General features: G+C 55.2%; 2 protein-coding genes and 1 long non-coding RNA gene across 5 annotated transcripts in view; 1 reads left to right on the forward strand and 2 right to left on the reverse strand.

Annotated features, from left to right (window-relative positions):
- POU2F3 (POU class 2 homeobox 3) overlaps nt 1-5,915 on the reverse strand; it is a 47,277-nt gene extending 41,362 nt beyond the window's left edge. For all 3 annotated transcript variants that reach the window (XM_077788064.2, XM_085560218.1, XM_085560219.1), the window contains exons 1-3: nt 5,495-5,915; nt 1,483-1,536; nt 826-894 (exon numbers count right to left, since the gene is read on the reverse strand). In XM_077788064.2, the coding sequence (XP_077644190.1) occupies nt 826-894; nt 1,483-1,536; nt 5,495-5,780 (409 nt within the window). In that variant the 5' untranslated portion in view covers nt 5,781-5,915. The remainder of the gene's footprint in view (nt 1-825; nt 895-1,482; nt 1,537-5,494) is intronic.
- Nucleotides 5,916-6,109: 194 nt separating this feature from the next.
- Nucleotides 6,110-9,713, forward strand: LOC146765468 (uncharacterized). Its single transcript, XR_014949990.1, has 2 exons — nt 6,110-7,315; nt 8,465-9,713. It is a non-coding gene; the product is annotated as an uncharacterized LOC146765468 (long non-coding RNA).
- Nucleotides 9,500-20,812, reverse strand: OAF (out at first homolog). The gene is made up of 4 exons (XM_031506845.3): nt 20,562-20,812; nt 13,866-14,000; nt 13,209-13,389; nt 9,500-10,975 (listed from the first exon to the last, which is right to left on the reverse strand). Exons 1-4 carry the CDS (start codon nt 20,787-20,789, stop codon nt 10,695-10,697), a joined length of 825 nt encoding a protein of 274 aa, XP_031362705.1. The 5' UTR covers nt 20,790-20,812; the 3' UTR covers nt 9,500-10,694.
- Between the last annotated feature and the right edge of the window lie 3,662 nt (nt 20,813-24,474).

The raw sequence follows: 24,474 nt of genomic DNA on the forward strand, positions 1-24,474 counted from the left end.
GAGACACTCTGTGAGAAAATTCCACATCAAACCCACTGAGGATATTGGGGAGGCACTCTGTGAGCAAATTTCCATGTCAAACCCACTGAGGACATAGGGCTGAGGACATTGGGGAGGTACTCTGTGAGAGAATTTCTGTATCAAACCCACTGAGGGACACTGGGGAGACACTCTGTGAGAAAATTCCACATCAAACCCACTGAGGACACTGGGGAGACACTCTGTGAGTGAATTTCCACGTCAGACCCACTGAGGACACTGGGGAGGCACTCTGAGTGAATTTCTATATCAAACCCACTGAGGATATTGGGGAGGCACTCTGTGAGCAAATTTCCATGTCAAACCCACTGAGGACATTGGCTGAGGACACTGGGGAGGCACTCTGTGAGCAAATTTCCACGTCAAACCCACTGAGGAAACTGGGGAGGCACTCTTTGAATTAATTTCTATATCAAACCCACTGAGGAAACTGGGGAGGCACTCTGTGAGAGAATTTCTATGTCAGAGCCACTGAGGAGATTAGGGAGGCACTCTGTGAGCGAATTTCCATGTCAGACCTGCTGAGGACACTGGGGAGGCACTCTGGGATTTGCTGCAGTCACACAGGAGGGATCTTGCATCGCTGATCGAGATACCAACGCAATCCTAGCCCAGAGCACATTCCTGATCAACTCCCAGGCTGCAAGAGCAGCAACAGGAGCCCAGAAAAAGCACGGGGAGAAACTTCCAGCGCCCACATTCCCTCTTTTTTTCTATTTTTTTTTTTTCCCTTTTTCTTTTCTTTCCCCTCTGTCTCCTGCCCCTGCCACCCCAGACCCTCCTTACCTGGCTCCACCTGGTCAGGTTCGTGCCGGGTGTCTGTGGAATCTGCCGCATCCCCGCTCATCTTGATCTCTGGGAAAGGAGGCACAACTGATTTTAATAACAGGTCACAGTCCCAGGCAACAGGCACATGTGGCTTCCACTAAACAGCACAAATGAATGTGTGTAATTATAATAAACCATCAGACTTTCAAATTTCTGATTCCTCAACATCCAGGCGCTGGAATATTCATCAGCTCTGAGGATGCACTTTCCCTCCTGTTGCTCTTTGCAGCCCCCCCTCACTCCTGTCCCCCCTCCCCAGTTTGCTGTGGGGTTTTCACCCTTCTCATCCCTCCTCACCCACGGGATAAAGGGGTGGATTCAGCTCCCCAGCCCTGCTCAGGCTTCCCAAACCTGCTGTGGTGGTCTGGCTGTGACACACACCTGCAGAGATGGGGATCCCTCCAGCTTCCTCCCAAACCCTTCCCTTGGCCTTCAAGATGGCTCAAACCCAGCTTGTTTTCCCCACTGCCTCCCTCTGCACTTTATTTCTCCTCTTTTCTGTCACTCGCAGGTGTCCACCGCCCTCAAAAGCCACCCAAGATCTGCCTTGCCCCAAAATCTTGTCCCCTGCATTCCCCCCACAACCTCACCCAGGCCAAGAAATTTGTCATTTACCCTTGAAGTGATGACTGCCACCACAGCCGGGGCCACTTTCTCCTTCGGGGACAGCTGCAAGAAAAGGTGGGAATGGTCAACTCCACACCTGGCTGCTCATCCCCTCCTTAAAAGAGGCCAAGAACACAGAGGTGGGAGAAGGGGAGATATCCATCCAAATTCAGATGGACACCCCTCAGCTTTTCCTTTTCCACGGGAATTTTAACTGTTTCTCGACTCGTTTTGCGGGAGAGGAGTGGGGGGGGGGGGGCAAAACCGAAAAAGGTAAAAAAGGAGATAATTTTTTATTATTTGAGTGATTTGCATGTGCTGCCTGCAGCCAATCCCGGCCACAGACTCTTCCCATTTGCATCGGGGAATAACAACAGCGGGGAAGCTGGGCCAGTGTTTGCTGTGGTTTTGCCGGGGTAGGGAAGGCAGGTGGAAGCCACCTAAAAGCATCATGCAAACCCTTTTCCTCTTCCCCATATGCACCTTTTGTTATTCCCAAACGGATGAGAGCAGCCCCGTTGGATTTTTATTTGATTTCCCTCTTTTGCTCACACCAAAACAGGCAGGGCTTTTGTGCGTGTGCAGGTTTTCTTCCCCCATATTCAAAGTCGACCTCGTGTGCAAGCGGCAGATAATCTGCTTTTTTTTGGCCAAGATTTCATAGCTTTGATCAAGTTGAAAGTCTGAAACTTTCTCCAGCAAATGAATAAAGGTAGAAAAAAAAAAATCAGAATTTTATACCAGAGCACAGAAACTTTCACATACTTCAGAAACTTCCTTTCCTTAAATTATATTAAGGAGTGAGGGGTGGGGGGAAAGGAGGGAGAAAAGAGTTGTGGGATTTTTTTCCCCCCTTCAAATAAACCCTGTGCAATTAAGACATGAACGTTTAGTGGGGCTTCTAAGCATTTGTACTGCAGGAAGAGTAATTACCATCAGCTATAAACATCTTCTTGTCTTGTACCACTGCCAAGGGACCCTAACTTAGGCAATCTACAAAGCACAAAGTTTTGCTGGCTGCCAAAAAAGTATTAAAAAAAAAAAAAAAGAAAAAAAGGCACGTTCTCATAAAGTAGAGGAAGAAAAAAAAAAAAAAAAAACAACTAAAAGCCTGCAGAAATTTGGTGCTTTCTTTGGTGAGAAAGCTTGGAAAAAAAATAAAATTATGGAAAGCAAATATCTAATTCCCAAGAGAGCAGTTCAGACAAGGCTGAGGAAGGAGAGACAGAGAAGCAGAGCAAGAAAAGCTCTGTCCCTTCTGCAGGAGTGACCCCACATCCCTCTGCTCTTAAAAACTGGGCTGGGTGGGGAGGGAAGGAGCAATTGCTGCTGCACCTTGATTGCATGTCACAATTTATCCACCAGCTAAATGCCCTCCTCCTGCAGTCCGGAGATAAGGAGATGCCCTGGGATTCCCATGCACAGGAATTTTATTTGCAGCAAAATTCAGATCCCCCTTATGAATCTGCACAAGTTATTGCAGTTTGAATATCTTGAATTTTATTTTCAGCGAGATTCAGATCCCCCCTATAAATGTGCACAAGTTATCACAGTTTGCTTATTCTGTCGGGAAAAGAAAAATAAAATTAAGGAGGGAGCAGAGGAAAGCTCTCTCTGCTGATCTGAGAGGTTTAAGGTTTAGGACAGATTTTGTATTCCTATGGACAACAGTGCAGCAGCCTCCAAGGGATTCTTGGGAACAAGGAGAGCAATTATTTTTTAATCTAATTGCAGCCAACACCTTTTTATGGACACTCAAAACCCTCCCACTACAACCAGAGCGATGCAAACCCAGCTTTGACCCCTGCTCCATCCTCAAAAACACCTTCAGACAGAGCCAAGCTCCTTCCACACCGCTTTGCCAGCTTTGCAATACACACAGGATAATCAGGCTTGGGGAAAAAAAAATAAATAAAATAAAGAAATCAAACCTCTCTGGGAAAAATAACCCAGTTAGGACAGCCTAACTCTTAACCACAGCCCTATTAGGAGCCGCCACTGCGGCCTGGGCCATATTAAAAATGTGCTCCCAAGCAGAGCTGGGGCAGGGGCAGGCTGGGTGGTTCAGCCAGACCAAAGGAGCTCTGCCGGTGCAGACACTTCTCCGGGGATGCATCTGCATCTCTATTTTTGCCGAAACAAACGGTGTCAGCAAATAAAACCTTTCCCAAGCCCTCATTCCCCGTAGCTGTTCGGGCATGGGCGAAGGGTGAGCCGGCCCCGTGCCTTTCAAAGTGGAATCCGATGGTGGAGGAGGGCTGGGCTGGGAGCATCACCCGGAGTTTTTTGGGCTTGAGGTGCCTGAGCCCCTCTGGAGGCTGCAGGGAGGTGAAATCTCCCAAAAATGCCCCGGGATGGGGTGGTGGCAGCCTCCAGGGAAGTGTCTCAGCAGAGAGGAGGGTGTGAGGAGCCTGGGCAGCCCCCCTGTGGGCTGTGTCTTCTCCTAAAATCATTAAAGCTGGAAAAAGACTCCAAGATAAGAACTGGGGTGAAAGCTGAGCACAGCTCTGCAAGCAGCTTGTTACAGAGGGGCCTCAGAGCTGCTCAGGGACCCCAAAACTGAACTGCTTTTGTACAGGGGGGTGCAAAAACCCCGTCACAGCTGCGCTGGGCTCCTGTCCCTGCAGAGGACTCCTTAAAGCTCCGGACTTTGTGATGATTTGGGGGAGTAGAAGCTGCAAACCCAGCCTGGGAGCGATGCCAGCGGCCCTGGCAGAGGGCACAGATCAATGTGGGGAATCTCCCGTGAAGAAAGAGTCGCCCACGAGCCCGGTGGGTTGGACACCACCACCAGCACACCCAGAGCAGGTGCTCCCACCAGCCGGGCCCCGACCACGAGCTTCCCTCCTTGGCAGCTTCTCCTCGTGGCCAAGGCTCCCCAGCCCACTCAGGCTGGCCCCTGAGGCGTCCCAGAGGAGCGAAGGCTTTGGCCACCTCTGTCACACCGTGACACCTCTGTCATCTCTGTGGCATTGCTGCAGCTGCCCTGTCTGCGAGCCCACGGGCACGCAGGGCTTGTGGAGGGCTGCCAGCCCTGGGCACAGCCCCCCAGGTGTCCCCTGAGGAGCAGGACTCCTACAGGGGTACCCCAGGGAATGAGCCTGGCACAAACTGATGGATGCATCCTCCCCTCCCCTCCAGCAGAGCGTTTTGTGCTGCGCAAAGCCCAGGACAAAAGCCACGAACAGGGCACGTGGCTCCTGAATCCCAAAATCCCACTGCCTGCCCAGAATCCCAAAATCCCACCGCCTGCCCAGGCAGGACGGGGCTGTGGGGGTCTGGCTGTGCCCACGCTGCTCCAGTTCCAGCGTCACCCTCGCTCCTGTGCCCAGGGATGTGCTCCTGCCCCTGGCACGGAGCCCTGGCAGGGTGAGCCGGGGCTCAGCGCAGCTCCGGGGGATTTGGTGGGGATGGCTCTGGCTGCAGCTCGCTGCAGGGCAGGGGCTGCTCAGAGGGGATGTGAGAGAGCCTCTGGATCAGACCCCTGGAAGCAGCTCCTGAGTATCGCTGTTCATTCATTCCTGACTCGAGCCAGCTTCCCTCCTCATTCATTTCTCCCTCCTTTTCCCTCTTTGTCATGAACTTTTCTCCTTCAGCCCGTGTCCCATCTCTCTCTCGCACACCTCCCTCCACCCTTGCCGCATCCCTCCGCGGGTTTATCCCTTCTCCCTCCTCCCAGCTCTATCCCTATGACAGGACACCCAGGTCAGGCACTAAATTCTCATTTTCCAGGCACCAAATTCCCATTTTCCAGGCACCCAAGAACCCTGAGCGCTGCTCCCTGACCCCGCTGGGGCTGGCAGCGGCAGCGCTGCTCCCACGTTGTGGGCACGGCTTGGCAGCCCCCTAAACAGATCAGGGCAGCATCCATCCCCCGGCAGCAAGGCGGGCACTTCACCAGGCGCCCCAGCGGGAGAAGAGAGGAGGGAAAGGAGCGAGGAAAGGTCACGGCAATCAGAGCAAGCCCATTTCCTGGCCGAGCCCACGGCCGCGGCTCCGCGCTGCGCTCCGTGCCCTTTACCTGCGTGCACGGACTCCAGGTTCACCATCCTGCCGGCGGGGGGAAATCCGCGGTGTGCCCAGCCTCCTGCCGTCAGCCCCAGGTTGCCAGGGGCTGCCAGTTTGCCCTCCCTCCTCTGCCACCCGCTGCCTCTCGAACCGGGCGTGGGTCCGCAGCCCAAGGGACCTAGAGCTCCATTGCCTGTTGCCATGCAGGGCCAGGTGAGCATGCGGCGCGGTGCCACGCCTCGCCCCACCTCCGGCTCCCTCGGGTGCCCTGACACCCAGCAGCCTGGCGTCAGGCCCATGCAAACGCTGCCATTTGCATATTAGTAACTCGGGAATGGATGAGTCCCTGCAGCGCTGCCAGGCTGCGGGGTGGGGTGGGAAGGAGGGCAGGAAGGAAGGGCTGCGCTCCGCCCGCCCTCGGCCGCGCTCGGGCAGCGCCCCGGAGCACCTGCCCCAGAGCCCTGCTGCCCCAGAGCCCTGCTATCCCAAATCCCTGCTATCCCAGAGCCCTGCTGCCCCAGAGCCCTGCTATCCCAAATCCCTGCTATCCCAAAGCCCTGCTGCCCCAGAGTCCTGCTATCCCAAATCCCTGCTATCCCAAAGCCCTGCTGCCCCAGAGCCCTGCTGCCCCAGAGCCCTGCTGCCCCAGAGCCCTGCTATCCTAAATCCCTGCTATCCCAGAGCCCTGCTATCCCAAAACCCTGTTGACCCAAAGCTCTGCTGCTCCAGAGCCCTGCTATCCCAAATCCCTGCTATCCCAGAGCCCTGCTATCCCAGAGCCCTGCTGCCCCAGAGCCCTGCTATCCCAAATCCCTGCTATCCCAAATCCCTGCTATCCCAAAACCCTGTTGACCCAAAGCTCTGCTGCCCCAGAGCCCTGCTATCCTAAATCCTTACTACCCCAAATCCCTGCTATCCCAAATCCCTGCTATCCCAAAGTCCTGCTACCCCAGAGCCTTGCTGCCCCAGAGCCCTGCTATCCTAAATCCTTGCTACCCCAAATCCCTGCTATCCCAAATCCCTGCTGCCCCAAAGCCCTGCTGTCCCAAATCGCTGTTACCCCAAATCCCTGTTACCCCAAATCCCTGCTGTCCCAAATCCTTGCTGTCCCAAATCCCTGCTACCCCAAATCCCTGTTACCCCAAACCCCTGCTGCCCCAAATCGCTGTTACCCCAAATCCCTGCTACCCCAAATCCCTGCTGTCCCAAATCCCTGTTACCCCAAACCCCTGCTGCCCCAAATCCTGCTGTCCTCCCTTTCAGCCCTAAGCACCCCCAGCTGGGCAGCGCCCCGGGGCAGGTGTGCGAGTGAAGGAACAGAGATTTTGGGTCTCTCTGGTAATCCTGTGGCGTTGTGTCCTCTCGGGCTGGGCTGGACCTCGGTGCTGAGCGGAGCAGCAGGAAAAAGGAAAGTGAAAACCATCAAAGAAGATGACACATGAGGGAAGGCTGACGCACGGAGACCCTGCTCTCCTGACATGTGCTCCATCTCTGTCCCCTAAGGAGAGGAGAGAAGCGGCAGCCAGCCTCTTCCTCCTCATCCCTGCTGCTTCCAGCTGCAGGATTTACCAACTTCCAGGGAAGCCAGGCCAGAAAAAATCCCCTAACGTTGGCTTCTTCTGCAGAAAGCAGCCAGGGGCCAGAGCCGCAGCCCACGCTCCGTGCTGGGACAGGCACCGAGCCACCCCGACGGAGCCAGGCAGCTGCTCGCTGTCCCTGCCATGTGCCACCCGGGTGACCCCAGCACCCCTGGGGACACCCGTGGGACAGGGCCGAGCTCCAGCGGCGCTGCGAGCCCTGCTGAAAGCGTTAACGCTCAATTAGTAGCTGCCAGGTACGAGCTATCGCGCATTCATCTCTCGCTGGGTAATTGGCGTTCCAGGGCTCTCGGCTTTCCCACATGCCGCTCTCCCTCCCTGGAAAGACAGGTTTTCCCAAGGGATGGGTGGGCGGGCAGCATCTCCAGCCTCACCCCCAGCCCGGTCCGGAGCGCCGGGGCTGCAGCTCAGGGAGGACATCCCCGGGAGAGCGCGGGGGAGCCCGGCCAAACTCTAACGAGGACAAAGTGGAGGGAAAGCTGGGGGTTCCCGGGTCACACTGACATTTATTGCCAGGGCAGGGGAGGTTTCAGCCGCCGGGAAGCAGCGAGGTGGCACCGGCAGCGGGTGCTTGGCACAGGAGGCTGCGGTGGAGCTCCTGGAGGGGCTGGACTCCTGCCACCCGTCCAGCCACTCGGGCCCCGAGCCCTGGGGCGTTCCTGGGCAGCTGCCGCCCTCCTTTCGAGTGTTTTTCTCTGGGTTTTCCCCATCCTGAAACCTGACGTGATCGGGTGTCTTCACTGCGTCAAACAGGAATTTATTTGCCGGTGGCTCCCAGCCAGCTTGAAAGGCTGGCGACCACGGGAGCTCTCCTTCCCCCACATCAGAGCAATTTTGTTCACCAAGCAGGAGTTTCTCATCTCTCCCTGCTCTTCCTGGCGCTTTTCCCGTACTCCAGAGCCGACCAGGAGGGCGGCTGTGCCGGTGGCAGCTCCAGCCGGACAGGAATCCCGGGCATCCTCTGGGCAGGGATGCTGTCCCTGGGCAGGGATGCTGTCCCTGGGCAGGGCACCAGTGCCCTCTCCTGGCCTCAGACACGGCTGGGAATGACTTTTCCTGGCTGTTATTTTGTTCTCAATGAAACAGCGGGGAACAAATTTGAATATTTAGGTGGTTTTCTCCCCAGATGGCTGCGGCAGCCAAGCCCATCCCCTTGGGTGCCCAGAGCTTTGGTGAAGTGCGGGAGAGAACACACCCTCATTATGAAAATTAGGGGATGGATCACAGCATCACCACTTCTTTCTTCTGTGGAAATGAGATTATCAGGCACGGCGGGATTGGTTTTACTCTAATCGCTGCTAAAATCATTCCCAGACACGCTGGTCTTTTATTTTTTCTTTTTTTCCGTATGGTCATCAATGCCCTATCCACAATCCTCACTGCAGGCACCGTGCTCTTCCTCTCCTGCTGTTCGAGGTATCTCTTGGAGGGAGATAAGCTCTGCAGGTAGCACCTGATTTATGGGATGCAGCCTTGGGACGGGCCCTGGAAGCACAAACTGCAGGGAGACGCCACAAAAATCCCCAGTGCTCTCTTCCGGGAGGGCTGGGGACATCCTGCGATGCTGCAGGGACCGTCTGGACCACGAGCATCCCTGTCCCGACATCCCGACATCCCGGCCCCGGCCGGGCACAGCCGCGCTCCGCCAGCACCCACTGCTGGAGGCCGGGGAACTGCAGCGGCTCTGAGCTCCAGAGCCTCGCAATTCCAAAATAAAACTCGCTGGGATGGGTCCCGGCGCTCCCAGAGGGAGCCCGTGTCCGTCGCAACATCCCTGCGCAGGCGGAACGCAGCAGTGGGAATGGACAGCAATCCCGGGAATGCAACCCCAGCCTGCTCACAGCAGGGCTGAACCCCAACACCAGGGACAAACCCCCACAGAGAGCAGAGAGCAAAGCCCTGCTGCCCCTGGCTCGGAAAAGGGGGAAATGTTGGTGGGCGAAGCGGGGAAATGCTGGAAGCGCCGGTCCCATCCCTGCATTCCCACACTAGAGGGAATCAGAGCTCCACAATTCTCCCTCCAGCAGCCACCGGCAGCTCCGGGCTGGCCCCAAAGTGCCGCTCTCATCAGCTGGAGAATTCTCCAGGAATATTTTCCACACCCGGAGAAGCCTCGTGGGACCACTGGGCGAGAGGAGCAGCCCCCAGCCCGCAGGACCTGCTTCTGCTGATGGTTTTATCCAGCAGAGCTCGAGCTCAGAGCCCCCAAAAACTGCTTGGGACGAGCCAAACCTCTCCCTCCGAGCCTCAAACCTGACACGATGGGTGTTTGAGGTGCAGTGCCACGCTGCTGATTCAAAAATTCCTGCACGTTCTCCCCATGGCTCTTCACCAGGTGCGGGTTTGAGACTTACCCAGAAAGGAACAAATCTGAATTCATACACAGAGTATCATGCACAGAAAAACTTCAAGGCCAAGGATGCTTTAAAAAATCAGTTTATTTTACCTTACAAATGATAAATAATTTGTCTTTTTTTAAAAAAAAAAATCATTTCAAGTGTGTTTTACTTCATGTTCCAATATTAAAATACCTTTCCCTTCTCCCCCCACCCCCTTAAGTGATCGATACAAAAATAATTGTGACCGAATTTTTTTTTTCTTCTTTGCAAAAATTCCTGTATTTTAGGCAAAAAGGCACGTTGTGAAGGCTTTTCACCAGGAGGCACAGAGGTTCCTAAAGACCCCAAGAGCTTCTCTCCCCTCTGTGCTCGTCCTAATTTGAGTGGAAGAGGACACAGACCCAAGCAGCACTTCCAGTGCTTTTTGTCTGGTCCCTCCAGGAATATTCCAGGGTCAAGGACAACTCCAGTGTCATCCTTGTTTTAACATATAGGGGAAACCAAGGCACAGCAAAGCAGTACAGTTATTTAAGAGCTTCTTGTGAATAGCTGGCAGAGCAGGACGTGAAAGTGGACGTGGATGTAGAATCCTGCCTTCTTCCAAACCCACCTGGGATCCTCTTCTCCCCTTCCAACCACGGGGTTATGGGGGTAGTCACAAGTCTCCAAATGTTTTCTTTCTTAGTGGAGCAGTCACAAAACCAACACAAAAAGTTGGGCCTTCACTAGTCTAGACAGGGATTAATTAAAGCCCTCATTACCAGCCCTTTAGGGGCACAAGTTCCTGGGCTATATCCCCCCAGTGTATCTTGCATCCACAGGGGGATATAACAGCCAGTCAGGCACTAGGAAAAGCTACAGGCAGGCTCCTGCTTTGGGTGGGCTTCAAAGCCTCCTTGTCCAGGGGCTGTGGTCCCAAAAATCAGCTGTTTCACCACCAGGAGGTGGTGAAGGCAGCAATCTTCAGAGGCAGAGATATTTGGCAACCCAGGTCAGCCAGATCCTTGCCCTGCCCGCTCAGCTGGAGGCTGGGAAGTGCCCCTTGGAGCTCCAGAGCAGGGCAGGACACCCCTTTCCCTGCGCTTCACCCCAAAACCTGCATCTCCCGCTGCAGGGAGCCAGAGCATCACCAGCCAGCCAGCTGAGCCCGCTCGGCACGTGGGGAGGGAGGCGCAGAGGCCGCAAGGAAAGGCACGGAGCACGAGGCACGGCCGGGAGCAGCATTCCTCCTTCGGAGCAGCCAGCTCCTCGGCAGCCCCGGGCAGCCAGCCTGGCCCTACGTCTCCTCATCCCAGAGGCAGAGCTGCTTTTGAGGCACGTAGTAGTCGAAGGTGTAGCCCTTCTGGCAGCTGCGGATGCCGCACTTGTAGGAGGACACCCTGCCCGCGGCGTCGCGGCTCTTGCAGTACTTGAGCATGCAGGGGTACCACTCGATGCTCAGCGAGTAGCTGCAGATGCAGGGCTTCCAGCGCTCCGGGCACAGCCTGCAGCGCTGCAGCTGCAGCTGCGGCAGCTCCGAGCCCTGCGGCAGCACCTCGAACATGGAGCCGTCCACCCCTGCGGGAGCAAGCGCACACAGATCAGCACGGAGGGGCTGCAAAGCCAACCCCACACAGCCACCAGGCTCAGGAGGAGGATGGACAATGTTTCCAGGGGGTTTTGGGACTTAAATCTGAATGGGAATCACAGGAGGAATAAAAGACCCCAAGGAAAGCAAGGTCCAGCAGGTCCTCAAATGTGGAGCCATCCACCCCTGTGGGAGCAAGCACACACAGCTCAGCACAGAGGGGCTGCAAATTCAACCCCACACAGCCCCCAGGCTGGACAATGTTTCCAGGGGTTTTTGGGATTTAAATCCTAATGGGAACCACAGGAGGGATAAAAAACCCCAAGGAAAGCAAGGTCCAGCAGGTCCTCAAATGTGGAGCCGTCCACCCCTGTGGGAGCAAGCACACACACGGCTCAGCACGGAGGGAAGAGCCACCCAAACCAGCCCTATGCAGTCCCCAGGCTGGACAATGTTTTCAGAAGCTGTAGGGACTTAAATCTGACTAGGAATCACAGGAGGAATAAAAGATCCCAAGGAAAGCAAGGTCTGGCAGGTTTGAGCTCTGCAGCAGCACCTCGAACATGGAGCCGTCGACCCCTGCGGGAGCAAGCGCACACAGATCAGCACAGAGGGGCTGCAAATCCAACCCCACACAGCCACCAGGCTGAGGAGGAGGATGGACAATGTTTCCAGGGGGTTTTGGGACTTAAATCTGAATGGGAACCACAGGAGGAATAAAAGACCCCAAGGAAAGCAAGGTCCAGCAGGTCCTCAAATGTGGAGCCATCCACCCCTGCGGGAGCAAGCGCACACAGATCAGCACGGAGGGGCTGCAAAGCCAACCCCACACAGCCACCAGGCTGAGGAGGAGGCTGGACAGAGCGTTTTCAGAAGCTTTTGGGACTTAAATCTGAATGGGAACCACAGGAGGAATAAAAGACCCCAAGGAAAGCAAGGTCCAGCAGGTCCTCAAATGTGGAGCCGTCCACCCCTGTGGGAGCAAGCACACACAGCTCAGCACGGAGGGGCTGCAAATTCAACCCCACACAGCCCCCAGGCTGGACAATGTTTCCAGGGGTTTTTGGGATTTAAATCCTAATGGGAACCACAGGAGGGATAAAAAACCCCAAGGAAAGCAAGGTCCAGCAGGTCCTCAAATGTGGAGCCATCCACCCCTGCAGGAGCAAGCGCACACACAGCTCAGCACGGAGGGACACCAAAGGCAACCCCACGCAGTCCCCAGGCTGGACAATGTTTTCAGAAGCTTTTGGGACTTAAATCTGAATGGGAATCACAGGACGAATAAAAGACCCCAAGGAAAGCAAGGTCTGGCAGCACCTTGAACAGACATCCCTCAGGGTGCTGCCAGGAGATAAAGCCAAAGGAAGCAGCCACCAAAACCAGCAGTGGTCTCTCTGCACAGTCCTCAGGCTGAGGAGGAGTTTGGACAGAGTGTTTGCAAGGATTTAAATCTGAATTGGAACCACAATTGTTCTCCCAATTGTTTTGGGAGAACAAAAATGTTCTGTGGAAAGCAAGGTGCAGGTCTGAGCCCTACAGCAGCACTTCAGCAGACATCCCTCAGGGTGATCAGACAACATCCCTCAGGGTGATCAGACAACATCCCTCAGGGTGAACAGACATCCCTCAGGGTGATCAAACATCCCTCAGGGTGAGCAGACATCCCTCAGGGTGATCAGACATCCCTCAGGGTGATCAAACATCCCTCAGGGTGATCAGACAACATCCCTCAGGGTGAACAGACATCCCTCAGGGTGAACAAACATCCCTCAGGGTGATCAGACATCCCTCAGGGTGATCAGACATCCCTCAGGGTGCTGCCATGAGGTACAGCCAAAGGAGACAGCCACAAAGCCAGCCCTGGTGTCTCTGCACAGTCCCCAGGTCAAGGAGGAGGTTGGACAGAGCATCTCCAGGGACTTCAATCTGAATAGGAACCACAGCAGGACAAAAGGCCCTGGGGACAGGAAGCCAAAGGAGACAAAACCCATGTGTTTCCCCTGGGTGGTGGAGCAGGCGAAAGGCTGCCTTAAAATCCCAAATTGGGTTCACTTGGGGAGCGCCAGCAGGAGGAGTGAGACGTGCTCACACACAGGCAGGGTGACACACGTGCCCCAGAGCCAAACTCGGTGCTGATCCCCAGAAACCTGGCAGGAGCCACCAGAGCACCGTGCCAGCCCCCTGACGGGAGCAGCTGCAGGGAAACCCTCGGGAAATCACCTTTCTCCAGCCAGAACTTGACATCTTCCTCCCGGGTGTAGATGGCCTCCCTGGCCTCTGCGCAGACGTTGTGGATGTGGGAGCTCAGCTGGGCGGCCTTGCTGAAGTTCACGGCCACGTCCATGCTCAGGTGCTCCAGACCTCGCACCTCCTCTGCCTGCCTCACTGTCCGGGGGTTTTTCTGCAGGGGAAATCATCACAGCTTCAATCCCGGGTGCATCTGACTCCTCACAGATGCGGTGCCAACAGCAGATGTGAGAGCAGATGTGCACCTGCATCCTACCTGGGGGAGAGGCACCTTCAAATAACCTGTTGATACTGAAACCACGATGCTTTACCATTGCCTGTGGTGGTTTCTCCATGTTTTGTCCTGATAAATGGTCCCAGATCAGTACTGGCTTCACTGGGGCAGAGATTTTCACACCCCTGACACAAATTAGGCTCAACTAAATCATGACACAAACGAAGCTCAACTAAAGCTTTACTAGAACAGGATCAACAGCACTGATAAACTCAGTTTAACACCCAATCCCTCAGGCAGGAGGGGTGGTCAGAGGTGGCTGGAAGAGCTGAGCAGCCTGGCAGCTGCCTGGGGAGGGCATCCAGGCAGGAAAACTCTGAGGATTCCTGGCTGGAAGGGAGGAGGGAGCCCCGAACCTGCCGCAGCTTTGCCATGGACTCGCTGGGGATGATCTCGTTGCGGTGCAGCCGGGTCACAAAGCACAGGGCCTGGAACTGGCTCTGGCCCCTCTCCAGCTCCCCGAGGATTAAGGCACGGAAAATCTTCACCTCCTGACAGGGAGAGAAATAACAAGAGTGTGAGATGTGAATCTTTGGCATCGGTGAGGTGAACTGAGTGGTCGGGGTCAAAGAGCCCTAAAACAAAGCCAAAGGTCTCCTGCTTGTGCTACCTGAGCACAGGGGTGTGGTCCCAGCTCCAATCCCACCCCAAAGCCTGCAGCAGAATCCCTGGTGTCTGCAGAAAATGAAGGGTTTTCACAATCCCAAGGACAAATTGCTGCCAGCTCACATCCCACACCCAGCAGCTGAGGGGTTCTGTGCTTTCCCAAGAAGGGAAGCAAAGCCCCAAGGAGACTCATTTCTCGTTTGGTTTTGTTGAGCAAATATCACACAGCCATTCTCTTCATGCCCTACTGACTGAGCAGCCCCAGATTTCCTCTGCTGCCTTCCCTCGCTTGCTTCTTGACAAGTGGCATAGTGGAGAAAAAGTTACTCATGCCTGAGCGTGTGGAACAGAAGTGAAAATGAAATTGTTAAGGGCAGAACGAGCCAGAATGATCAGCTGCAGCTGACTTCCTTTTCTGTCCAGGTCACTAATTTTGTCATTTTATATAAAATGAATCGCAGTCCTTTCCAGAACCAGCTTGGAATCACTCACAGCTACTTCATGCAGAGTCACAGAATTCCTTGGTCAACAGCAAAGCCTCCCTGTGTCCTGCTCTGGCACCAAATCCTGATTTCTTTGCAGGGATCAATCCCTGCCTCTGGCTCCAGGGGCATCTGTGCCCTCTGTGGGGATGTGCCATCCCTTGGTGCCAGAGGGATGGCAAATTGGGATTTGCCATCCCACTCCAAGCGCTAAGCAGGACTGGAACAGGGAGCTCAATCCCTGCCTTTGGCACCTCCTGCAGCCAAACCTCTGCCCTGGAGGCTGGAGAGCAGGGGCAGAGCTGTGCCAGCTGCTCAGATCCCTCCTCCTGAGCTGTTCCTGCTGCATGGCTCACTGCCTCGGCCACTCCCAGCCCCTCTCTGCCCCAGAAGGGAGCATTCCTCTCTTCCAGCCGAGCTTTGCTGCTCACTGAGCCCACTGTTTATTTCCTGCCTTCTCTCCCATGCCCAGAAGAGAAGCGGGAATGCCATTCAGTGCACATCTGGACAGCTGCAAGAACAGCATTTCCACCCCCAGGATGGGAGAAATCATCTTGCTGGTGCAACTGTTGACTGCACCACGAGGAGCAGGGCACTGGAGGAGGCTCGAGAAGAAAGGGATTCCAAAAATTCTTGTGAAATGGCTGCGGAATTTTTACTTTTTTCTGAGATTTCACGGGGAGATGTCCCACTGAGGCACTGGCACAGCCCACATTCCCCATCCACATTTGGAGCAGCTGCCTTCCAGCTTCCAGCTGGGAGCTCCCACAGCATGCAGGGCCCATGGATGAGTGGACTAAAACCAGAAGCTGACTCTGGCATATTCCTCAGCTGTGGATTTCATTCTAATTCCCTTTGAACAGTCTGGGAAAAGCAAGCAGGGATAGCCACGTTTTGCATTCAGACCGAAAACCTCCACAGGCAGGAGATTAAAAACAGTGCAGCACTTCCCAGGTTGGAGGCAATTTTTGTAAAATGAGAACGTGCTGAGCAGCTGATTAATCCTCCTGATCCATCCATTTAAGAATTAGCCTTCAGCCAGCCAGCTCTTTCCTCCTCAGGGCCGAGGCAGATGAAGAATTCCCAACTCCCTCTGCCCAAACTCCAGGTGCCAGGGATTTCCAGAGCATTTCTTGACACCAAGGGAGATGCTCTGGGACAGGCAGGAATGGGCTGGCTTGCCAGCAGTGAAACAGCTTTAAAAAAAGCTGTTTTTTCAAGGATCTGGCTCCTGTAGCATGAGTTGTTCTGAGAGAGAAATCCCACCTTCACCTGGCTCCGAGCAAAGCCAAAGTGAACCTTGCAGTGACCACTCTGGTCTGAGCAAAACCACCTCTCCTTTTTCCTGCTCTGTCCCAAATCCTTGCTTGGCTTTGACCCCTCTCTCCCTGCAGCCCCAGGTGGAGCAAGAACCAAACCATGCTGCTTAAAAAAAATTCCACTGGAAAAAGAGCTTTAATAAGCAGACAGGACTCAGTTCCTTCACGCACAAAAGCCCCTTCTTGAGTCACAGAGCCCATATTTAGAGGAAAAATCCCACTGTTGTGCTATGGAAATCAGTGCTCCCAAAATCCCATTTTTACAGCACAGAAATCAGCACTCCCACTCCTAAAATCCTATTGTTACAGCACAGAAATCAGTGCTCCCACTCCCAAAATCCCACTGTTGCACTATGTAAATCAGTGCTCCCAAAATCCCATTGTTACAGCACAGAAATCAGTGCTCCCACTCCAAAATTCTGCTGTTTCAGCACAGAAATCAGTGCCCCAACTCCCAAAATCCCACTGTTACAGCAATCAGTGCTCCCAAAATTCCCCTGTGGCAGCAGGGAAATCAGTGCTCCCACTCCCAAAATCCCACTGTTGCACTGTGTAAATCAGTGCCCCCAAAATCCCACTGTTTCAACACGGAAATCAGTGCTCCCACTCCCAAATCTGTCCCTACCCGAGGCACTTCCAAGGAAATCATCCAACTTCTCCCCTCCCCAGCCTGTCCTCAGCCTGAGGCTGTCATTTGGGGGGGTGAGAGCAGCTCAGCCCCCCCTGCTTGGGGCTTTTTTTTCCAGCAGGGATTTACAAGCCTGTGTGGTCCAGCTCCCAGCCCAGCAACCATTGCACATGGAGTGGAGCAAACCAGTTCCCAGGGAAATCAATCATTTCAGTGCCTTCCTCCCTGCAGCCCATTGCAGCTCTCCTGCCAAATTTCTCTCCCCTAAGGACATCAGTGCTGCTGTGGGGACCCAGTTTTGTCTTTGCAGTGGCACAGGCAAAGGGGAATGTGCTGCTGGGGGCAGGGGGTGACACCAGCACTGCTGGGCCCAATTCTGCTCGCTGTCAGCAGCCTTTGCCCCAGGGATGGAGCACAGCTGGCTGGAATTCTGGGAGTTTGCACTGCTGGTGCTGCATCCACACCCAGGGTCCAGCCAGCTGAGCTGCCCTGAATGGGTGGGGATTATGGTTTTTAACCCCTCTGTCTCTGGAAATGGCTGGAATGTTGATTTTGGGTGTGCTGCCTCTTATATTCAGGTAGCTAGAAAGGCAAATTAAGGATGTGCTGGGAGAGGGGGAAATAAAAAGCACATTTTCTGAGTAATAAATGTGATTCTACACAGTAACAAACACCAGGGGGGTTTACTGAGCCCTCCCAAAGACTGAATGTTCCTCATGTCGTACTTTTGGTATGTGTTCAGAGAGGAATCTACTTTCCAAACCACACAGATAAAATCTGTAGTCAGGTGCTTTCCTGTGCCACCTGGTGATTTGTCACCTAACACGTGGCCAGAGGAAATTCTGTCACCACCACCCCAAAAACATCACACAACAGCTTTATCCACACTGCAAGGACTGGCAGTGCATGGGTTAAAACACACTCCAGCCTTCCTCCCTTGTGTTTCCAAGCCCAACTTTTCCAGCAATGGAAAGAGAAGAAAAACTTCTCTCTATCTTTGTGCTGACCTTGAAATAAACCCACCCACTTTGTTCTGTGTTTAACAACTGGCAACGTCACTTGGCTCCAATCAGACACAGCACTCAGGGTTGCTGAGTCCCCTCATTATTATTTTTTTTTTTTTTGCAATACATTTTATGGCTGACCACAGAAAAAGAAGCGTTTTCATTCCCTTCTTTCAAACAGCAAGAAAAGAAAGGGTCACCCCTGCTCTGCCCAGAAAACATCGAGTCCCAGTTTGAACTCACACTGCCCAGTTTGTGATGCACTAAATAGAAAACAACCTGGAGTTATTTTCTCTGAGGACACAGCTCCTCCAGGTCCAGCTCTGGAGGCAGGCAGGGATGGAAGAGCAAGGAAAACCCCAGCCCTGTGGAAGCCCCAGGCACTGCTCAAGTCCCACCAGTGTCAGAGCAAAGCAACGAACAATGATCTCATTTAGCTCCTTTCTTCTCCAGCCCCTGGTCTGGCAACCACAAACTGCCAGCAGAGGAAAAAAAATAAAAAATAAAAAAATAGTAAATAAGCCCCTGACTTTGGATGAACCCCCTGCAGTTGAAGCCAGAGGAATGGAAAAATCATTTGTGGAAAAACCCCAGCATCCTGGCCACATCATCAGCCTCAAGGGCAGCAGACAGCAGCCCCAGCTGCTTTTGGGAACACTCAGAACCCCACGACCTCCAGTGCAGGGAGAAGTTGTGTAATTTTGGGGCAGAACAGGGAACTGTCTGGGTGCAGCTGGAGCAGGGCAGAGGGGGAAGCCCGGCCAGGCTGCTGCCTGCTCACACATTACTCACCTCACCACAAAGCCAGCTCCCTGCTCCTTTATGTTTCCCTGCCTTTTCTCAGCTTTTTTTCCAGCAAATCCACGGAGCAGACAGAGTCAGGCCCCAGCTGCCCTAAAACTGAGGATTAGGAATTCATTTCTGCAAGTCGGATGCTTGCAAAGCCCTCCAGGGACCATCACTTCCACAGGGGCTGTGGAGCTCAGGATTTAACCTATGGACTCAAAACACCCCCAGAGAACTCCAACCCAGAAGAAACTCAGCTCTAATAAGGATGGGAGGGAGAGAAGATGTAACACGTGCTCAGTCGGGTTTGTGGGTGAGCTCTGAGCTCTCAGGAAGAGCTGAAACAAGTGAAAAATGCTGAAAAAAATCACCAGCTCAGCACAGGTCACATCCCAGGTTCCCAAAAGACCTGCCTCTAGAGGATCTGTAATGAGTTTGGATTTCCCTCACCTGGGAATGTTCAAGTTTGCAATCTACGGCTTCAGAGCCCTTCCTAACCTCCCTGTCGTGCCATGGCTTGCAATTATTTAATATTTTCTTTAACAGGGCTGCCTCCCTGCACATGTGCAGGAGCATTTGAAACATGCCACCACTTCCAAAATCCCCACGGCTTCTGCTGGCACCTCGGGGAGGAAAAGGGACACCTCAGGGACTTGCAGGGAGACTGAGACTGAACGGGGAAGAGGCACCAGAACAATTCCTGGTGAAAAGGCTCCAAGGTCCACAGCAGGCTGGGACACAGCACCTTCCTAGCTCGTGGGTCTGGGCTTCCTCCTGCTGCAAAGCAAAGTCCACCTGAGCAAAGAGCCAGGACGGGGGGTTGGGATGAGATAACACAGCCGTGCCACCCCGGGCAAACTGCAGCGGGAAGCTCCCTGCACCCAGCCAGGCTTGGCAGCTCCATGAGACATGTGGGATTTGGGATTTCAGCTCAGCAGCATCGGCTCGCTGGGCTGGGAGCAGAGGGTGCTGTACAGCAGGGCTGCGGCCAGAACTGACAGCTGCCACTCAAACACACGAGCCCCCAAAAACTGCAGGAGCCCCCCTGAGGAATTAACTGCACCCCAGGGCATCGTGGAGAGGTATTCCAGAGCTGCAGCAGAGCATGGACACCCCCACACCGGAGCCAGGAACCCGACATCTCCCCAGCCCAGCCTCTCCTGCCCTGCCCCTGCTCCCTGCCTGGCTGTGCTGAGCCTGCCACGCAAAACTCTGAGGAATTGTGCAAAAGTGCTGCTCACAGCTCAGGCAGGAGCATCAGAGCTGCCGGACTCCGCTGGGAAACTGGGATGCCAGCGTGCGGGCAGCCCCGGGCACAGCTGTGACACCGCTGGGGACAGCGAGCCTGCATCGCTGTGCTGGAGCTGCGCCGGAGAGCTCAAACAAAGCCCCCGACGGTGCGAGAGGATGGATGGGCTTTTCCCTCTGCATTCCGAGGGTCCTTCCATGCCTCTGGAACAGCTCTGGCCCCTGGACAGGCAGTCAAGATTCTCCAGCTTCCGAGCTGGGATGGACTCGGATCTGGAAGGAGGACGGGAAGGATCGCCATCCCCAGCGCTCATTTCGCAAAAACCACTCACAGAGTGCACAAAAACCCTGACCAGACCCTCCCGGGAGGTGCCAGGGGCCAGCGCCGCCATCCCGCAGCCTTTACCCTCCTCCAGCCCCGCCGGGAATCACCGCGGGACCCCGCGGCACCCGGGGATGCTCCGCCGGTTCCGTCCTAATCCGAAACCCCGGGGATGCTCTCCCGGTTCCGTACTAACTCGAAACCCCGGGGATGCTCTCCCGGTTCTGTTCTTACCCGAAACCCCGGGGATGCTCTCCCGGTTCCGTCCTAATCCAAAACCCCGGGGATGCTCTCCCGGTTCTGTTCTTACCCGAAACCCGGGGATGCTCTCCCGGTTCTGTTCTTACCCAAAACCACCGGGGATGCTCTCCCGGTTCTGTTCTTACCCGAAACCCCGGGGATGCTCTCCCGGTTCTGTTCTTACCCGAAACTCCAGGGGATATTCTCCCCCCTCCACATCGGTCTGAACTCTCCGGGGATGCTCTCCACAACTCGCTCCCTCCCCGAAACCCCCGGGGGTGTTCTCCCCGCTCCACATCACTCTGAACTTGTTGGGGATGCTCTCCCCAGCTCGCTCCCTGCCCGAAACTCCCGGGAATGTCCTCCCCGCTCCGTATCGCTCTGAACTCTCGGGGGATGCTCTCCCCGGCCGCGTACCTGTCTGAAATCCGCCGTGAGCGTGACGAGCGCTCCGTCGGCCGCGCGGAGCTCCAGGCTGACGCAGTCCGCCCCGCTGTCGGCCTGCAGGCTCTCCTCGGTCACCTGCCCGCCGGGCAGCCGCACCCGCACCCGCAGCTCTGCCCGCGCCGCGGGGCCGGGCAGCGGGGCCAGCGCCAGCCAGAGCAGCGCGGGCAGCGCGGGCAGCCGCGGCCGCGGGCCGCGCATCCCCCCGCGGGCCGGGCTCAGCGCGGGGCGCGCATGGGGCGGGGGGCGCGGGCGGAGCGCGGAACGCGGCGGGGGAAGGCGGCCCCGCCGCGCCCCCGGCCCCGCGGCGGCGGCTCGCCCGCCCGGCTCATTCAGCGCCCGCCCGGCCCGCCGTGCCTGCTTCCCTGCTTCCCTGCTTCCCTGCTCCCCTGCTTCCCTGCTCCCCTCCTTCCCCGCGCCGGCTCTGCCCGCGCCCCCCGCCCGTCACTTCCCCCCTGGACCCGGGACGGCCCCGCCGAGCAGCGCCCGCCCCGTCGTTAAAGGAACAGCGCAGGGCCGGGCAGGGGAGCGGCGAGCGGCGGCCGAGCCCTGGATGGGCGCAGGGATCCGTCAAACAGAGCCCTGGATGGGCGCAGGGATCCGTCAGACACAGCTCTGGATGGGCACAGGGATCCGTCAAAAACAGTCCTGAATGGGCACAGGGATCCGCCAGACACAGCTCTGGATGGGCACAGGGATCCGTCAAAAACAGTCCTGAATGGGCGCAGGGATCCGTCAGACACAGCCCTGGATGGGCGCAGGGATCCGTCAGACACAGCTCTGGATGGGCACAGGGACCCGTCAGACACAGCCCTGGATGGGCGCAGGGATCCGTCAAAAACAGTCCTGAATGGGCACAGGGATCCGCCAGACACAGCCCTGGATGGGCGCAGGGATCCGCCAGACACAGCCCTGGATGGGCGCAGGGATCCGTCAGACACAGCTCTGGGTGTGCACAAGCACAGGGATCCATTAAACAAAGTCCTGGATGGGCACAGAGATCCGTCAAACACAGCCCAGGATAAGCACAGAGATCCGTCAGACACAGCCCTGGATGCGCACAGGGATCCGTCAGAGCCCTGGATGGCCACAGGGATCCGTCAAACACAGCCCTGGATGGCCACAGGGATCCGTCAAACACAGCCCAGGATAAACACAGGGATCCATCAGACACAGCACTGGATGGGCACAGGGATCCGTCAAACACAGCCCTGGATGATCACATGGATCCATCAAATACAGCCCAGGAGGGGCACAGAGATCCGTCAAATAAGCCCAGGCTGGGCACAAGCACAGGGATCCGTTAAATACAGCTCTGGATGGGCACAGGGATCCGTCAAACACAGCCCTGGATGAACACATGGATCCATGAAACACAGCCCTGGAGGGGCACAGGAATCCATCACCCATGACCCCACCCCACACATGGACCCATCAAACACAGCCCTGGATGTGCACATGGATCAGGACCCCACCCCACACGGATCCATCACCCAGGACCCCATCAGGCACACGGATCTATCTCCCACAGCCCCAGCCCGGAGGGAGGCTCTGTTCCTGCCCTTCCCTGCTGCTCTCCCTCATTCCTGCTGTGATTTCCACCTGCAAAGTGCAGCTGGAAAGGAGAACGGAGGGCAGCGTTCGGGCAAAGCCCAGCTCCAGGCATGGAATCACGGAATGGTTTGGGTTGGAAGGGGCCTTAGAGGTCACCTCAAGCTCCACCTCCATCTTAGGGACACCTTCCACTAGCCCAGGTTGCTCAGAGCTCCGTCCAAGCCAGCCTTGAACACCTCCAGGGATGGGGCAGCCGCAGTGAAATGCACTCAGAGTTTTCTGAACGTGTTCTTACTGCAATTCAAACGATACTGATGTGATTCCTCAGGCTCCCAGTGCCACGGGCCTGGTGTGAGCCACGCTGGAGACATCTGCACCCCTGAGATTGTGCCGGGCACACCTTCAGAGTCTCTCTCCAGAAATGAGGGACCTGTGTTACTTCAGAGCCTGCAGCTCACTCTCCAAACGCCCCCAGTCTGCCCTTCACCTTCCCGCTTCTGTGATCATTTCCAGATGGGCAGATGCTGCTGAAGGGCCCCTTTGATTTCAAAAGGTCTCTCTGCAAACACAAAGGTCACTGTGGCAGCAGGATCAGGGCCTTGGAGAAAGAGCTTTGTGAGGAGGAGCACAGAAATAAATGGAAACAACCATTTAAAGCCACGCTTCAAGGCAGGGAAATCACTCTTGTCCAAACAGTGCTTTTTGTGTGGCCTCACACAAGCTTTAACCCCAAATTTTCACAGCTCCCCTCACGCAAAATTGGCTCCTTGAAACGTTTTTCAGGACAATAGCAGTGCTAAAAATAAGAGAAGGAAAAGTTAAGAGCTGCAAAGGAGGGAGGAAAGCAATGGCTCAGCTCTGATACAAAAAAGTAGGAAGGCACAGAAAGATCCTCATGACAAAAGCTGCAAAAGGAGAAGGCCCCACTCACACAGCGAATTTATTCAGAGGAGATTATGCAAAAAACCAGGAGGATCCCAGCAGGGGCTGGGGGGACGAGCCATAAGGTCAGTGGGCACAAACAACCCTTAGAGGTCCTCCAGTCCAGAGCGTTCCTCTCATCCCAAATCTGGAATCCACCTCCCTGTGGCACTGGGTTTAATTCAGGTTTTCCCTGAGCCCTGGATCCAGGGGTGTGAGAGGTGGTTCAGGACCCAGCTGCCTGGGAGAACGTGGTGTTATTTTCCTCCTGGGAGCTCCTCGAGCAGAGGAAATCAGCAGTTTGGCTCAGGGAGCTCTTCCCGAGGCTCAGCAGCTTGCCAGGGATGCTGGAGTGCTCCTGCAGATTGCAGTTCTGACCTGGGAACGGTGGGTTTGGTCCCAGTCCCAGAAATGAATGGGCACACAGATAAGAAATACGGAGAGGGGATTAAAAATAGTGTCAGGAAACAATTAAAGAGCAAGGAGCTGCTTGGGAGGTAGCAGGGAGCAGAAAAAGAATCAGGGAGCACAGGAGGGACAGCTTTGCTGAGATTTGAAAGGGACTGGAAGCTGCCAAGGGACACAGTGGTCAGCAGGTGACAGTGAAGAGAATTCCTGAAGAGCAAGTGCAGCTCCAGGACTTTGGGCCAGGACTGAGTGGCCAAAGCAAGGCTTTGCTGCCTTTCTACCTTCGCTGTTTGCTGCTGTGTGGATGGAATGTTTCCTGCAGCCCAGGGAAGGTGAAACATTCCCCACAGCTCAGTGTACCCCTTGCAGGAGCAGTCTGACTGAATGGCAACGATCTGGGCCAAGATTTTCTGGTATGCGAGCACATTGCAGCTTTTTACTGGGAGAAAACTTCCATTAAAACGCCTCAGCCACGAGGTTAAGGGAGAAAAAAAAGTGCTGCTGAAATCGCAGCTCTGAAGTTCCAGCGCGTGGGAGCAGGGAAATGCAATCTGACCCAGGGCTTGCCTTGGTGCCTCATCATCCCCGGGGAAAACCAGGTGGATTTGGCCAAGCTACAAATCCTCATCGCTCTTCCTCACCTCAGAGCTTGGCTGCAGCTCTGGGTCACGCTGGCACCTTGGAAAACCACAAAGGTGTTATGTGTAGTAAATATAATTTGTGCTATTCCTTGTATAAAATATGTAATATTGGATACTTGTTAGATTATGCCCGTTTGTATTAGTTCCTCCCCCTTGCAGGTGAGACTGGGTGTGTATTGGAAACTGAGTCACAAGTAAAAGGATGGGGCTCGGCCAGGAGATGGGGATGGGCCATGGCTGGACTCCAGGTGTTGACCATCAGGACTCCAGGTGTTGACCATTGGGACTCCAGGTGTTGGTCATCAGGACTCCAGGTATTGATCATCGGGACTCCAGGTGTTGATCATTGGGACTCCAGGTGC

The sequence above is a fragment of the Lonchura striata genome, chromosome 24, assembly GCF_050655825.1.
Source record: "Lonchura striata isolate lonStrDom1 chromosome 24, ASM5065582v1, whole genome shotgun sequence".
NCBI lineage: Eukaryota > Metazoa > Chordata > Aves > Passeriformes > Estrildidae > Lonchura > Lonchura striata.